At 34.5% G+C, this 17,117-nt stretch overlaps 1 protein-coding gene across 5 annotated transcripts in view; it reads right to left on the minus strand.

Annotated features, from left to right (window-relative positions):
• Window positions 1-273: 273 nt before the first annotated feature.
• VGLL3 (vestigial like family member 3) overlaps window positions 274-17,117 on the minus strand; it is a 48,114-nt gene continuing 31,270 nt past the window's right edge. For 4 of the 5 annotated variants that reach the window (XM_045501680.1, XM_045501679.1, XM_045501683.1 and 1 more), the window contains exon 4: window positions 274-6,400. In XM_045501680.1, coding sequence (XP_045357636.1) covers window positions 6,357-6,400 — 44 coding nt within the window. In that variant the 3' untranslated portion in view covers window positions 274-6,356. The remainder of the gene's footprint in view (window positions 6,401-17,117) is intronic. The other variant, XR_006718271.1, reaches the window with a different exon arrangement.

Raw genomic sequence — 17,117 nt, forward strand, 5'->3', positions numbered from 1 at the left:
GCTTCCTGTTGTTATGTAATTTAATACATTTCACTCGTTCTTCCATTATGAACACTTGTTTTATAACCCACTCTTCACTATTAACAACTTGGCCTTAGAAATTAACTTGGCCTTAGAAATTAACTTCATAAAAAAGACTCACTAATATTTAGCTTTAGTTTTCAAAGATATTTATAAACTCCTTAACTGGAGAAGAAGAAAACAGTGAGCTTGAGTTCATTTTCAAGAAAGGCAGACCAAACGAAAATGCTACATTAAAATATAAACATTAAATTCACATTAAATTATTTATTGAACAAATTGAAGGTGACAGTTTTTACTACAAAGTCCTCCATCATCTTATATCACTGACACATAGTTATGTGACCTGCATTTGAAGAGTGAATAGAAATATGAAAATGTCTCTTTCCACAATCCCAAGAAAAACAAACAAAAATTATGATTTCATAATGAGCTTGTAAACCCAAAAGTTTTATGAATTAAAGACTGACAACTAGGTAAGATTAGTTAATTTGTCTTTCTGGAAATGTAAAATTAAGATAGCATAAAATTGCTCATAAAACTCACAAGTCTGGAATTTCATTGTATTTCAATGTTGTAAGATAATATTTCTATTATTATTTTCAGTTTACCTAACCAAGTGACAAATATAGTCTTCTACACTATTTTTTTATAAAAGTATTTCACCTTACCTAGATGTATATGATAAAAACAAATTAATCCACGTTTTCTCTTTCAATATATGCACTTTAAAATGAACAAAGAATTCACATGAAAACTCTTCCCTATATTGTACATCCAGAAAAATGAATGGAATAGTATTTTAAAATCATATATAATATCCAAGATTGTAAATATCCTAAGAAATTAAATCATGTGTGTAAATAATCATTCATTTTTGCCCTAGCCACAGCATAGAAAAAAAAATGTACATCTCTACTAGTATAAAGAGATATCATTAGAAAAGTTCACATCTTATGCATACACCAAAAAAAAAAAAAAACCCTAAAGAATCTTATATTCTAAAAGAGTTATTCTTAAGTCAAAATTTAGTAGTCCAGAAATTGTTAAAAAGGAAGCTACTTGATGGTGACTGTCCCTTTTCTAGAAGGTATCATTGTTTACTTACATAATTACACTTAATTCAATAGTATGCCTTGGACCTTTAAAAGGACATTTACATATTATCGGATCAAGTTAATTTGCAATTTTGACTGAACATTAGTTTGATTAATTATTTGAAACTATAAAAATTTTTCAAACAAATAAAAAAGCATAATGGACAATAAAGGAAATAGGAAAATCAAGATATTTTAATAATAATGGCTATTTCTATACTTTGGAAAAGTATATAGGAGTAAATTCCAAGACAGCACTAAAAGAGAAAAGCCTGAAAGTCTGTTCTGTGACCAATGTCCATGACCAAGTTACTAAGGTAATTAAAGCTATTGAGACCAAGGTTTCCTGGAAGGGCCCACCCATACCCCAATCTTCAATCATCCATTTTTGTGTAGTTTATGTATTTATTTTCAACATACGTCACTGAGATAAAACTATAACCTGATTTTTCTAAAATGACTTTAATACTACTTTTAGTACTTTAAAAATAAGAGATTTAAAGGGCTCTTAGGCCATGTTTTTAGAGAATAAAAGTAAATTTCTCAAAGAAGCCTTAAATTTTCTGACAGATGTGTCTTTCATCCTGGAGGAAAGAAAAAACAAAACAAAACAAAACAAAATGAAACTGGATCCTTAGGATCCTGTACGTTAAAATCAGCAGGCTGATTTCAGTGGTCTCATACAGTTTCTGCTTTTCTGCTGTCCTTATGTCTGCCGTGAAGGTGATCCATCACAGGGATTCTAACTGCCATCAATACCCCTTTGTAACTGCAATGGCTCAAGCGAACTCTTTCCATCTTCAATAACTGACACAGTGTCAACATCTGCTTCCAATAAAATTGTTTCTTTTTTTCTCAAGCAGAGTAAATCTGCTGAGATCGTAAAGGGTTTTCTTTTCCCTCCCCTTTTCATGCAAACAATCTTTTTCCACCATATTCTGCAATTTTTCCTCCAAGGCAAGTAAAAGAAAAAAAAAATGGATAACTTCAAAAGAGATGTTTTTATTCCAGGTGCTAAGGAAGCCCAAAATGTAATTGAAAAATATAAACTTTGGTGATTTAATAAAGATGTTGCCTTGATTTGGGATCCTGGATGAATAAAACTTTGGAATATGTAAGAAAACTCACAGTTGGGGCTACATACCACTAAAAGGTTATTTTCTTTCATAAATGACACACTAAAGTAACAGAAATAATTAAGAAATTTACATTTTATCTTCAACAAATAGTAGTGGGCAAAGATTCTCTTGCAACAATTTGTCATGAAAAAGTATTCATATATCTATTGGATTGCTGCAGAAATAGATATGGAAAGTATAGAGAAGGGACATTTGGGAGCTCAGTTTTATGACCTACTTACAAAATTGATAGACATTTGTGGTGCCTGTCATTTATTAAATAGCTATAATGAGACAGATATGATTGATCACATATATATGAGATATATATATACATATATATATACATATATATGTGTATATATATATATATATATATATATATATATATATAATATAGATATGATTTCCACACTTCACAGCCTGCCAGTTAGGTATTATTATCTCACTTTCTTCATAAGATAAACCCCAAATCACACATATCTAACTGTGGCCAAGGCAGAATTCAGAGAATGACCTAATATACAAACCAATGATCTTTTCCATTAATTCATTCTACTTTTCTATTCATCCCCCAGTCAAAACTCCAGCATGTATACTTTCCTTTACCACCACTTAATGCCTCATTGACTTAATTTGGCAAATACAGTGTAACAAACGGAGGGACACCCAGTAAGAAATAGAATTTAGTTTCTTAAAATATAGTTTCTGACTGCAACTTTAAATGACACATGTAACACTAAACCACAGAACAAATGCAAAAACTAGATAGATCCAGTCCTATTCTGCAGGTCTTAGAACAGGAATAGGAAATATGGTTTGCAAAATGAATAATGAGCTCCTCAAGGGCATGTTTTACACCAATGCCTAGAATTTTTTTTTTTTTAGGTTTGTTATAAAGTTCAAAGAACTAATTCCTCAATTATTTGCAAACCACTGGTTCTTACTTGCAACATTTGGAGCAACCCTGGGCATTTTTGCTTAAATGACAATGTAAATAATTTTAAGAAGAAAGAGAAAGAAGAAAAATTACAGATGAAAGTTAGGAAGGGGATGATTAACCTTCTTAAGAAACATTGATTTTTAAAATATTTAGAGGCTCTTTCAAATAAACGATGAGGGACAAAGTAGCCTGTTGAGATCCAACTCATGAGTTGTTCATTAACTTATGATAGTGTAGTGGCCAAAGCCTGGATTAGATGTCAAATAAATGAGATGATTTTATATGGTTTAGCTCACACCTTCCAAAACCTTGAATAAAGTCTAATTTTTAAAATAGTCAAAGGTGGAGTGGTTTCAAATGATTTAGGGAGGAAGCTGGTAGCCTCTTTAAAGCAGGTTAGAAGTCTATAAGTTCAACAGCATCGTTTTGATGTGATGAAAGCAAAACCAGACAGTGATAGCATTTTAAACTTAAGGTCAGAATATCATGCTAAATTACAACCCATTCTCTTTTATAACTTCTGGTGGTAAAGGTAAAATGATCATAACAAGGGGATGCCAGGCAATTATAGAGACATGCACTCTCTTTTTATTTAGACTTTGATCTATTCCTTATCTTGCAAGGATCTAATCCTTGCAATATGTCAATGATGTCTTTTCTCAACAAGAGACCTCACTTGCAAATCTTTCCTAGATACAGCAGAATTCAGGTCCCCAACTTTTCTTGGGCCGCAGAGCCAAGGAATGTTTCATCCTACATTCTACCGTGCACAATGTACCATCCTACAGTGGCACAGAACACAGTCCAAATTCAGGGTGAAGCTATCCAATTGTCTGCTCTCCTTTTGAATTCAATTCAATGGAGAAGAAGGAACGGAGCAGAGAGTTAATACTTTTCTTCTCCCTTAATTGGGAAAATCCAATTGCATGATCTGAATGAGTTGGAGTACAACACTGTTCTAAGAGAAACTGCAAAGGAAGTTAATAGGTTCCAAAGGAAGAGGAAGGAAATAAATAATCCCCAATGAGTCATCCGGAACTGCTGAATACTTGTCTTTGAAAACTCAGGAGGACACAACAGGAAACCGATTTTATAGATTCAATCAACTTCATGCTCCACAGATTGGACAAAGTACATACAACCATAACAAATCAAATTATAGATCAAAATATAGATAATTTAACCAAGCCACTCCCTAGAACTCAAAGTTCATGTCATTAGTAAGTGAAAAATTCCTTAAGTTTCAACCTCACATTAGGTAAAAATATGCATATTGTGTTAAGGAGAGTCTAGGTAAGAAGAAGCAATTTATGGAGTGATAAGAATACAAGAGAGTGTATAGATTTATAACTCACAGGAGGCACCAGGAAAGACAACCAATGTAAAAAACAGAGATAAGGGAACTACTTTAAAATTATCTGTAAGAACCCTGCCTAGCTGAGCAAAGGTTGTGTTGTTCTTATAGCTAAAATCTTTACACACAAGATATACACAATTTAAAATGGAAAGTGGTATTTCACTAAACACTGTATTTCATATTGGTGAAGACAAGGATGGGGGACATTTGAGAAACTTTTACCAAACTAAAACTTCTATATAACCCTAACTCTTTAATGTGACCCATCTCTGGAAGCAGCTTTGAGAGAATGGACTTGAATCAAAAATCCTTAAAATATTACTAACTGCTACTTTTATAACCCTAATCTTTTCCCAACAGGTTCTTAATGATAATTCCAACTTCACCTTATTTAGGTCCTGAGGGCCACGTCAAGTTGAATCCTGAGTTTTCATGAATAAATTTCAAATAATAAGTGGCTAATTTATTACCCCAATTTAAGTAATTGTGGCATATTCTAATTTAAATTTCATTTTACCCTAAATCATTTTCTTAAAAAGAGTTCAATCAACTAAGACCAGATTTAAACAACCAAAAAAAGACTTGAAAAAAACCTATGTTTAAAATCACATATACAATATATTATTTTTCAATATATAATGATGAGTAACGTCAGAAATAGCCACTGAATTAAAGGCCTGTGCTGTGTCTAGTAGCCTCCCAAATATTTTCCATTCAAAATATCTCGGAAAATAAAAACGAAAACAAACAAACAAACAAACAAAAACACCCACTTAAAATATGACCTTAAAAATTGCCATGATTGAATAATTAGAAACAAGGAAACTAAGTCACTGGCAATCAAAGGTAGCATGGGTTAATGTATTTTTTTTTCCAGTGGTTGGATACAAACCGGTTCCATTTATCAAAGTTGGATGGGCTAGAAAGACAATTATATACTCCAGGCAGTCTCTCCCTCTGACTGAAAGTTGATGCAAACTTTCTTCTTAGTCAAACTCCAAGTACTCTTTGGGACAAATCGAAGTAATGAAATATCCTTTCTTTAGTATGGTCATTAGAAAACTTCCTTTTCAATCTATACATATAACTCAAAGCTAAGTGAGCTAACATGGAATTAAATCTTCGCCGAGATTTAATGTAAAACAATACTATCTTGGCTTGGCTATGCTGCTACTTTTGTAAAAAGGAGGAACTATCAAACACTTGAGGTAACCTAGAAAGCACAGAGCATATCACAGACATTTTAAAGACAAGCATTTTTAACATTTTTGCCAGTGCTTCTCTGAGAGCAAGTTCTTTAAACAGAACTTACCAATTTTTACAATATTAAAAAAAATACATCCCTCAAAAATAGCCCATCAATGCTAAATCAAACTTTCTGTATTCTACAAAAATAGATACACATAGAGCTACAAAATTGTATTCCTGAAAGGATGAGCATTTTCATGTCTGGTTCATCTTTTCCTGACAAGATGGTTGGTTCAAAAAGGAAAAAGAAAAAAAATCAGAATGAAACAAAAATTAAATCATGTATTGATAAAAGCAAGACAAAAAAAAAAAAAAAAAAAAAAAAAAGATTTGCACAGTTGACAAAGGCTCAGATGAGGGAAAAAAAACAAACAAATAAAAATGCTTTTCTTCAATGTCTAGGACCCACTCTGCTTTCTCAAGAAAAGGCTCCAAACCAAAGTTAGCTGGCTGACATTTCCTCTTCTTCTTCCATGTCTATTGTGTCCCACTGCAGAATGGGAAATCCTGGCAGCCTCTTTCCCAGTGGGCCCATGGATTCACACTTCAACCTGACTTGCTAATACTGTGTTTCAGTACCAGGGTGATTCCTTGCTCTTGTCTTGATGCTGTAGACCTAGAAAAGGTGACAGTGAGAAAAACAAAAAGCATTAAAACAGGAATCACTCAAAACTGGGCCTAATCTGCTAGACCAGAGCAGTGCTATTTGTGCAGTATAAATTCTTTACTGTGGTTTTCATTTTCTTGGAGTATAAATGAATAATCAATAAGATAAAATAATGTAAATGAAACCTTTTTACTTCTAATGTCAAAAGGAGCTGAAATTTGGAAAAAACAATGTAACTAATCTTTGGGGGAATTTAGGTAGCATCTCAGTTAATACTTTTCAGGAATAATAATGATACTTTTGAACTAAAATAGTAAATTCTGGTGCTATTTTGAAATGTACTCCACATATTTTGTATTGCTACAAAATATGGTGAGCAATTAGACATGGTTAAAACCTGGATCTAATATTGCCAGTAAAATAGACATAGTTGGTTCCCAGCTAATAGCACACACCTATATTGTTTTATAAGTTTACTTATTTTTTTCTCCAGAAAATATTTAACATGGCTTATAAAAATCTATACTTCATAGCAAGAAAATATGATTTACAGATAAGTTTCTAAAAGTAGTAACAAAAGGAAAATAAGCGAACATGTATAGCTTCCAACTGAAAACTAAAATGAGTAGGAAGAAGTCTATCAAACAAGAAACAGAAAACGTGACTGATTTCGTTCTAATGGAGTCAGTTGACTAATTTCTGATATGGGCAATTAGCATAGCACCTTCAGCTTATACCCATTTGAAGTCACTTACCTCAGGTTCCTTTATTTTTGGCATAATCATTTGGAAGAAAAAGACAGGGAACTGATTGCTCTTAAGCTGTTTAAAACCAAATACTAAAACATAAAGGAAGGCTATGGACTAAGTGGGTGGAAATGCAACAGCACTGCCGCTGGGAGAGTGCTCAGATCACAGGATTTTTTCTTGATCCTTGATCTAAAATTGTGTTAAGTCTGTGCTGGTTGTCAGACATTGAATGGTTAAATGAGCCCGTATGGTTCTAAATTGTGATTGTTACTAAAACAGCTGCAGTGATTTCACTTCTTGTCCCTCCAATTTGTCAAAGAATTTCACAAAACAATGAGTGCCATTACAAAACAGTCAGTGACGGCAGACATTAAGACAATCTACAAAAAATACTACATAAAGGGAGAACGAACAGAAAAAGGCAAAGAAGCACCTCACAGAACCACAAGTCACTATCTAAATTCTACAGCACTTGCATACTGGGGAAAAAGCAACACTGGCTGAAAAAAGGTTAGTTCCATCTTAATTTTTTTTTCTCATGTGACTAGTATTATGTTTAGATAGAGAGTCAATAGTTTTCCTTTCAAAAAAAAAAAGAGGAGAAAGAGAAGACGGGAGAAAAAGGGGGGAAGAAAGAAAAGGACTTTGGAGTATACCAATTCACTCTAAATTTGCTTTACTTGTTTTCAAATGATCTTGTGGTCGGAATAATTTGCAACCTGACACAGTCTCTGTTTGGTGACTCTTATAATCTAAACCACCTTAACTGACAATCTGCTGACTGCATAAATATTTTTTTCATTATTGAAACGTCTCATCTTCTGTATGACTCAGTATTTCCACACTTGAAGACTCCATCAATCTATAGAATGTCAGCACGGCAAGTCATGAATAGTGTTGGAATCATCAAGCGGTTTCAGCGTCTTTTTTTGTCTTAAACAAAGGCAATCCCTAGTTTGCTTTGCAAAGACACATGAGTCCTTCAAAATCATGTTTGTCTTTTTCTGTGGACAAGTATTGCATTACTTAACATAGCTCTGCATTTTCCAACCAGAATAACAGAGGATATTTTCTCATATTAAAACTTCATCTCTTCAATTCTTTTGTTTCCAAGTCTTTGTATTACTCTAATGCAAACCTTAAAAAAGTCAATTCATCTGTGACCTAAAATGTATTAAATATCTGATGTGGTCCCTATGGTTTAGCCTCTTCTTGGTGATGGTACATTAAATCAGACCTTTGTTTTAACTACCAGGTATTTTGAAAATATCCATAACATTCAACAATAAGCATAAGTAAAACACAAGAAAATGAACCACCACAAACAAAAGACCCTACTACTAATAAGTTGCAACAGACAGAGAAGTGGTGCTATGATTTTTCTTCTAAGACAATTGATGAAGATAGATCAGGATATTTAAGAGTCAGCTAGTACATTTAGTTTTCTCAACAAGAGTTAAAGGGGACAAAATCATTAACCTATTATCTTTACGTGGTCTCCAGAACCCTTATGTGATCTACATACATTTGGGGTTTCCCCAACTTCTTACCAGAACACGAAATCTACTCTGCTGTAATTTTGCTTCTATTCAGGCTTGTTTTGCCTCTCACTTTCCTAACTCAAATCTATGGGATATTGGTTCATAACATATCTTGAAATCTCCCCACTGGCTGCCTGAAATCACCCATGTTTTTCTTCTTGATACCAGTAACTCAGTTTTAATTTTATTGTTTAGTCTGTGACATTTTTAGTAGGAGGGAAAATAAACATAATAAAAATGTCAGTGAACATCTTCTTCAGGCTGAATATGACAGGCACTGTGTGAAGTACTTTACATGAAATATCTCATTTAATGCTCTCAACTATGCTACAATATTTATTTAATGAATGAGAAAATTGAGATTAGGAGAAATTATGAAACTATTAAATGGTAGAGCTAGGATTTAAAACAAGGTGGTCTGATGTCAAGAGTCTAAGGTCTTTCTTAGTCACAATGTATATGTCTCCCCTCATATGGATTATATTTGTCATAGACTATGTCACTAGCCTATACCACAACTCTGCAAGTCAAAATCCTTTCTTTAAAGCAATATGAGGAAAAAATAATAAAGTTTTATATTTCTTTTTGCACTGTTTAAAAATACTCTGATTTAATAGAATCAATATCAGTTAACAATATAGCTCTGTTAGTTATCTTTTTAAACTATAAATCTTCAATGTTTTTCCTAAGATGCAGTAACTGATTACACAGTTTACTATACACTTCAGAGGAAGACTACTTCAATTGTGTAATAGGATATTCCACATTAACTGATACGGTTTTTTTGATATATAACCTCCTTCCCCCCCCCCCATAACTAAAAGAAACCTTCCCCAGTGTGAACACTGAAAACACAGGGTGGTCATTCGGTGGTTTTCAGAAATGGGACCAGAGAACAAATACATTAGATTGTTGGTTTCAGAGTTTGAGAATCTGGGATTCAGTTAGGAAAAAAGCCTGAATGGAAATGCAAGCCCACAGACCCAACTCCTCAATTCAGTTCCAACACCACTAACACCTGACCACCAAAAGAAAAGGAAAAAAGGAAAAAAAATCCAGACTTAAGACAGCAAAGGAAATATGAACACAGAAAAGAAGTGTAGAATAATTAGAAGCAGGAGAGAAGTCTTGGTCAAGGAAGAAAGATTGTAATAGAATCTCCCTTTAAAATCTGAAGTATTTGATTATATAACAAGGCACCATAACTCATTTTCTCACTTTCTAGCTGAGGTTTTTGGGAGGCAACAGCTTCAGAGGCTCACGTCTTACAACAGACTCCAGGAATATGAAAGTATAGATAGCAACAAGGTGTGTCTAAGGGCGAAAGCCTGGAGACTTCCCCCTCTCTAGTTTCCCTCAACTCCTGGGTGTCTTATGAAAAGATCCAAAAGTTTCCATGTGACCCCAGTATATCCAATAGCTATGATATGGGTACCCTGCCGCAGAAGACATGGCCCAAGAAACCCCAACTGAGAATCTTGGAAGAATCACAATGACTAGGAGATGAACTGGACTTAAATAGGTCATTACTTAGTTGGGTGGGGGGAGGGGGGGGACGGTACAGAGAATGCCCTGAGAAACAGAGTAGGGGGAGGGAATATGTTTGGAAACACAGGCCAGGATAAGAAGGAAATGACAAAACCAAGCAGCAATCAGCAACCTCTTAATTGACAGTTTTTGTGAAACAACTGACTCTAGGAATACAGAGGCAAACTCAGGGAGAGGGTGAGGAAAGAATCTGAGAGGAGGTGTCAACTCTAAATTGGACATTGCAATAAACTGAGAGCAGCGGAGATATCATTAGACTAAGAATACTCAGAATTAATTAGGTTAGGTTTTCTGCTATTGGGTAGAAAGGAATAATCAATTAAGTTACTGAAAAGCTACACTCCAGCACACCTGAGTTTTAGGGAATGTTTGATTGTCAGAGTCATATCCACTATGAAAGCATGTCCTACTTCTAAGAAAGCACAATCACTTGCCAACACCATTTACTATAGCTCTTAAGTAAGTTGAACATGCTTCCAATTAATTTTATTGCTATAGATAAGATGTAATGTGGTAACCATATACTGGGGAACATGATCCTGATAAAAAGAGAAGATGAAAAATAGGAATGTAAAACCTGGAAGTGTGGGTAGAATGTTTTATGACCTGAAAGTCAAGAAATGCTTAGATGCATAAAAATAAACTTTTCATTTCATAGGTACTAAGAGTCTAGATACTCTTTTGGATCAGAATTCTTGCCATTAGACTAAGAGAAGCTGGTAGCTTATTCCTATATTAAAAAAAAAAAATGAATCCCCTGCTTTACCCCTGCTTTAATAAAGATAAGTCATATTTATTATAAATACAAATAAAAATATATCTTGTGTTTGATACTGTATCAAAATATCCAACCTTTACTAACAACTTGACATGTAACACTGACACAGTGACAAATGATCACAAACCGATGCGAGAGACAGTCCTACTATCTTCTCCTACTTTATAACATTATCACTGGTAATGATCATACAACTGCATTTGTTTGTCTGAGCCCCAGGGCAATCATTTTAAATGCTAGTTAAGAATTTCTAAGTAAGATCTACGTGGAGATAGCACCTCAACACTAAGTACGGGAAACACAAAGTAGAGGAAACACAAAGTGGGGGGAAAAATAAGAGTTGGAGCCATCCAACTCAGGAACTGTAATTTCATTTCAGGTAAATATTTAGATCATGTTTAACCACATAAAAACCTCCCTTCTTTCTTTTAAAAAACCTCCTCTTTTCAAATTTCAAAACATCACAGATTTCTTGTTTAATGCTAAGTTGCAGAATATTTAGAAAGTGTAAGTTCTACATAATATCCCTTGTAACCAAAAAAATTCACCAAGTACACTTTGGATGTATATACATACTCACATCACTATTTATACTGTGCTAAAACATGCTTATTTCACTAGCAATATTATCTTGGAAAACCATTCCATGTCAGTATATGTAGATTAACCCCTCTGGAGGGATTTATAATATTCATTCTACCCTGTAATATAAATTACCCAATTCTCTATAGATGTACAACATTTGGATACACAGACATGTGTACAAATATACTTGTTACTTACGTGATCAAAGGGTAGATAAGATAAATTCCTAAAAATATGTTTAGATAATTTGTTGAACCTAAGCATATATATACACTTACATATTTCATTGTGGGTGCTAAATATTTCAGCAAGTTTGTACCAATATTCACATTATTTTTTACTACTAATTATCATTATTACAGATTAAAAGTATCTATTTAATTTGCATTTCTTTTCATATTAGTGAAGGTAAACATTATGCAAATATAGCATTCTTTTCTCTGTGTTTTGTCTTTGGCCAACTTTCTATGCATTTAAGAAAGCAGTGTACTTATTTCTAAATGCTTTTTGTATTGTATGTATATAAGAATTATTTTTCTCATATTTTACAAATATTTTTGCCAGTTTGATGAGCACTAAATATCTTCATAGTTAGTACTTCAATGTTGGACAATAATTCTTTTTAAAGTCATCACAATCAAAATGTATTCTTGAACCAAAGATTAAATTTATTATGACACGTGAATTACAATTATCTTCTTATTACAACCCTTGCACATGAAAACAATGGTAAAAGATACTTAACTATGGTAGTGAAATAATTTATTAGCAGAGGGATGTTTTTCTGTGCATAAAGATGTTTTCTCAAGACACATTTAGAACTGACTTAAAAATTTCCATGTAGTAGTACTGTCAGAAACAATGAGGTGAAAACTGTCTAAACTTGCCAAAATATCTTTAAGTTCAGATTCAAAAGAGGAGTAGAAACATAAAACCCACGGAACCTAGCAGACCATAATTTACTGCGTTTTTGTAAGAAACACAGCACCTGCACACCGGAGGCAATCATTGCAGGTTGACAAGCAGTTCAGTGCCCAGGTGTTTCCCACCACCCTGTTTTCCCAGACCCAGACTGCAAGCCCCGCTAGCCTCGCTGCCCTCTCAGAACCTCCCTCCCTCCAAAAACCACCAACTCTTCTGTGCACAGAATCTCCAGCCTTTGCCTTCAGTGACATCCACTTCCTCAGACTTGTGTAGGTTAAAATGTCCAGCTGGAAGGAAACTTGGCAAGTACTGAAACCATCAGGATATGGTCTTTTGTGTCTGAACCAGTCATTTTAAAATTGACCTTGTGGACAAATATAAAATATAAATTACAGAGTTAGGTAGTTTTCCATCACGGTGGCAATTTACTATGTGCCAAATTTGAATATGAATTTGGTAACCTCTTAGGTGAGAGAAACCAGGTGAGAGAAACTTAGGCGAGAAACCGACTAGGAGATGCAATATGTAATAGACACAGCTCACCAATTAAAACACACACACACACACACACACACACACACACACACAAACTTTGAAGACAAGAGACAAAGAATAAAGGAAAAGCAGAGTGGGGAATAGTGAAATGGAATACCCTTTGTAATTTCTTCTACAGATTTTCTCCCAGAACTAGAGAGGAGCAAGACCAAAAAATGCTTGGATCACTTATTGTAACTGAAACCACAAGTTATAATACTCTAGAGATTCTAACTATCCAGACATCTGTTGGATAACAAATGCAGCCAAACATGCATCTTTAAAGAGGTTTCTAGGTTATGCAGTGACAGCTTTATGATCCAGAAAATAGATAATCCAACCAGAGGAAGAGCTAATCTGGATCCATTGCTTACCCATAAAAACATAATTAGGGACACAACACCAACACAGAAAACCCTGTACCTAGGATTAGGAGTTATTTAAAGACTGCAAAAATTAAAAAATTACTTGAGAACTACAGAAATACCAATGTATTTTTATGCCCATTTGATTTACATAATCAATCTCTCCATTAAAGCAAAACATATTGGAAAATATTTGGTAAGAATAAGATATGTTGCATATCAATCAATTCTACATTGACATCAATAATTTTTCATCTCACTTATATGTGATATAAACACAAGCTTGTTCTGACATTTTCCAGAAAAGACTGTCCAATCCAAGCAAACATAAATAGGCCTTCAAAGATTATGAAGATAATAAACACTGCCTGATATTGCTCATGCAAAGCAAACATGAAAATAAGCATTGTAACACATGCTTTATACTTGACAAAAATTATGAAGGTAAATAACGTAATATATCAGGCTATTTCTAAACAGCACATTTTGCCTCTTAAGTGCAGTCTCTCCTAAGACTTTCCTTGGTCATATCTTTGCCAAGGAATTCACAACATGTTGGCTACAGACAAATGTTTGTGAAACCTTATACTGTTGATAAATAGAACAATAAGAAAAGAGTTAGACAGCCTGGAAGGGAATAAAAAGAATCTGTAAATTCCATAGGCCATATAGAATTTTTGTATACAGTCTTTGCAGCCTATTTGAAAACTGATGTGAAACTCTGAGAACAAGTTCTGAAACAGATTTCTTCATTCGAGCTGTTTCTTTTATATGTACCCCTATATGTGATATGAGAAACAGTAAAGCATTAGTGAAAAGATAACTCACAATACAAATACACTGACCCTGAAACAGGACTTTTAATGCTTTGAGTGATTCTCCATCTTCTCCATTCAGAGTCACACTAGATTATCCTGAGAGTTTTTTCAACCTCTATAGCTCCCCTGTCAGATGAGCACCTAAGTTTCCCTTGGGAAGATATGGTGTAGATTGAAAAAGTATCCAACTCCTAATTATAGCTAGTTGATGAAGGCTCCTTTAAGACAACAGTCAAAAAATGATGTCATTGCCTAATTTTGCTTTCAGTTTTTAGGAAAATATTTCAGAAAGCAAGAGATGCTACCCAATTTATACAGCAATACATAGAAACTTGCTGACAAAATTAATACTGGAATGGAAAATGAATCAATTTTTAGCACACAGCTTTTAAAGATTAGCATGTATTAATGGAGTTTTGGTGAGTCTAATTATACTTGGTCTGTCTCATTCTACACATAAAACTTCCTTTTCATCTATATGAGTGATGAGGATAAATATCTCAACAGTACTTAAACCCAAAGGGATAGGATCTATTTTTTGGTGTCCTCTCATCCTACATGGCAGAGTGTTTTAAACAGAAAAAAGAAAAAAAAAAAAAAAACTATGTTTAAAACTGTCTTGGAGATGCACATCCTGATACTCTTTCAAATTCTTTCTTCTTGATTCTTTTTTTAATTTATTTTTATTTTTTACATTTATTTATTTTTGAGAGACAGAGAGAGACAGAGCACAAGTTGGGGGAGGGCCAGAGAGAGAAGGAGACACAGATTCCGAAGCAGGCTCCAGGCTCTGAGCCATCAGCACACAGCCTGATGCGGGGCTCGAACTCACAAACCGTGAGATCAGGACCTGAGCTGAAGTCGGACACTTAACCGACTGAGCCACCCAGGTGCCCCTCTTCTTGATTCTTTATCACATCTCTCCAATTATCTGCCCAACCAATACAAAAGCACCCAGTTTTCATCATATGGCAAATAGCAGCAAACAACAGTATTAGGAAATTTAGCTCCAGCAAATACCACAGCTATTCTTCAAGAACAGAAACAAATTAAGGCAGATAAAGTCAGGGAGTAACAGAGGCATTCAAGGCTTGCATCTCAATTATTCATGATGTCTCACATCTCCAGTGTGATTTTCTTTTTCTGTTTTACACGCATGTATGTATTTAATAAGAATAATGAGAGCTTTACTTCTCCCTCAAGTGTACGAACTAGAAAACACAACCATGGGCAATAGTTCATTGGAATCTCCCAGGGACAGCACACTAGGAAGTATTGTCTCCATTTTCAATCTAAGGGAGAGGAGGAACATACAGGTTATGAAACTTGTTCAACATAATACAGCTAAGTGGTGACATGTGTCTTGGAATTTCTGTTTTGGTCCTCTGCTTTTCTCATACACATCTCTACATCTCTGTGAAGATTAAAGTTCTCGTTCTCTGTACTGACCATTATTGTTATGATCCCCTAAGTGATTAGGGGTGCAAGTAAATTATTAATAAGATCAATATCTCTCATCTACCCTTGACTCTCTTTCACACACACACACACACACACACACACACACACACACACACACACCATTATTTGTATTATTATGTAAATGATCCTGAAACATTTGGAATCTTCTCAGAAGGCTCCTGCACTTGTTCTATAAAGTAGGAGGAAGATCCATGAGACAAAATCCCCATGCTTCGGGCATTGTGACATTATGGAACCATTCTATGGATGAAGGCCCAGAAGACAGCATGGGCAAGATCTACATGGCTCTGGGAGAGCAGGGGAAATTCATTAAGCCTCTACAGAATCCAGCCATGCATACTTGAAACTGACAGCAGTGTTCTGGAATGCATTTCTCCCTCTGATTCACCATCCAGTTACTTTTCATGCAGATCTCACTCTCTGGCTAGGATCTCCTGGCATTTTGCATGCATCTCAAAGATGGTTTCCATTACCCTTCTGGTCACGAAATTGTCATTCTGGACATGTGCCCTATACAACTAACACCATTCGAGAGTGCGTAAATATTTTAACATACCTTTGATGGTTTTTTTTTTTCTCTCAGTGGAAAATAGGATTATGACTTATGCCAAAGAAAAAAGTTTGCAGAAAGCGTTAAGCAGTTGGTTGTTAAGTACTAGAGTCTTTATTATTACCAAATCATAATAAACTTTTAAAAGTCCAGAGAAAAGTATTAGTTCAAAAAACATCCCCACATATTTTTTTTAATCTGCAACTATTGCTTTGTGACATCTTAACTATCCTAATTGAGATAATGCCTTCAAGATAAGTATCCAGAAATCTATAAATCTTTATTGAATAGCACAATTGCCAATGACAAATCACATAATCCTATGGGCTGGCTTCTATATAATATTCCATTTAATATGTCTACCTGCTGAAATCATATGATTAGAAGTAAGGTTCTGTGCCTATTCTATCTTAAAACACCATTAAAGTTGGGGTGCCTGGGTGGCTCAGTTGGTTGAGCGTCTGACTTCAGCTCAGGTCATGATCGCGCGGTCTGTGAGTTCGAGCCCTGCGTTGGTCTCTGTGCTGACAGCTCAGAGTCTGGAGCCTGCTTTGGATTCTGTGTCTCCCTCTCTCTCTGCCCCTCCCCCACTCATGCTCTGTCTCTCTCTCTCTCTCTCTCTCTCTCTCTGTCAAAAATAAATAAAACATTAAAAAAATATTTAAAAAATAAAACACCATTAAAGCAAATTTCCTAATTTCTTCATCACTTATAAAAATTACTAATAATGTCAGGAAAGGCTGCAATGAATCACTAACCCCATAGCTTTCAGAATTTAGCATATATATGCTCCATGAGAAGACATGAAGAGGAAAAGAAGGAAATTGTTTTTAGTTGAACACCACCATATAT

Source organism: Leopardus geoffroyi, chromosome C2 (assembly GCF_018350155.1).
Source record: "Leopardus geoffroyi isolate Oge1 chromosome C2, O.geoffroyi_Oge1_pat1.0, whole genome shotgun sequence".
NCBI classification, from domain to species: Eukaryota; Metazoa; Chordata; class Mammalia; order Carnivora; family Felidae; genus Leopardus; species Leopardus geoffroyi.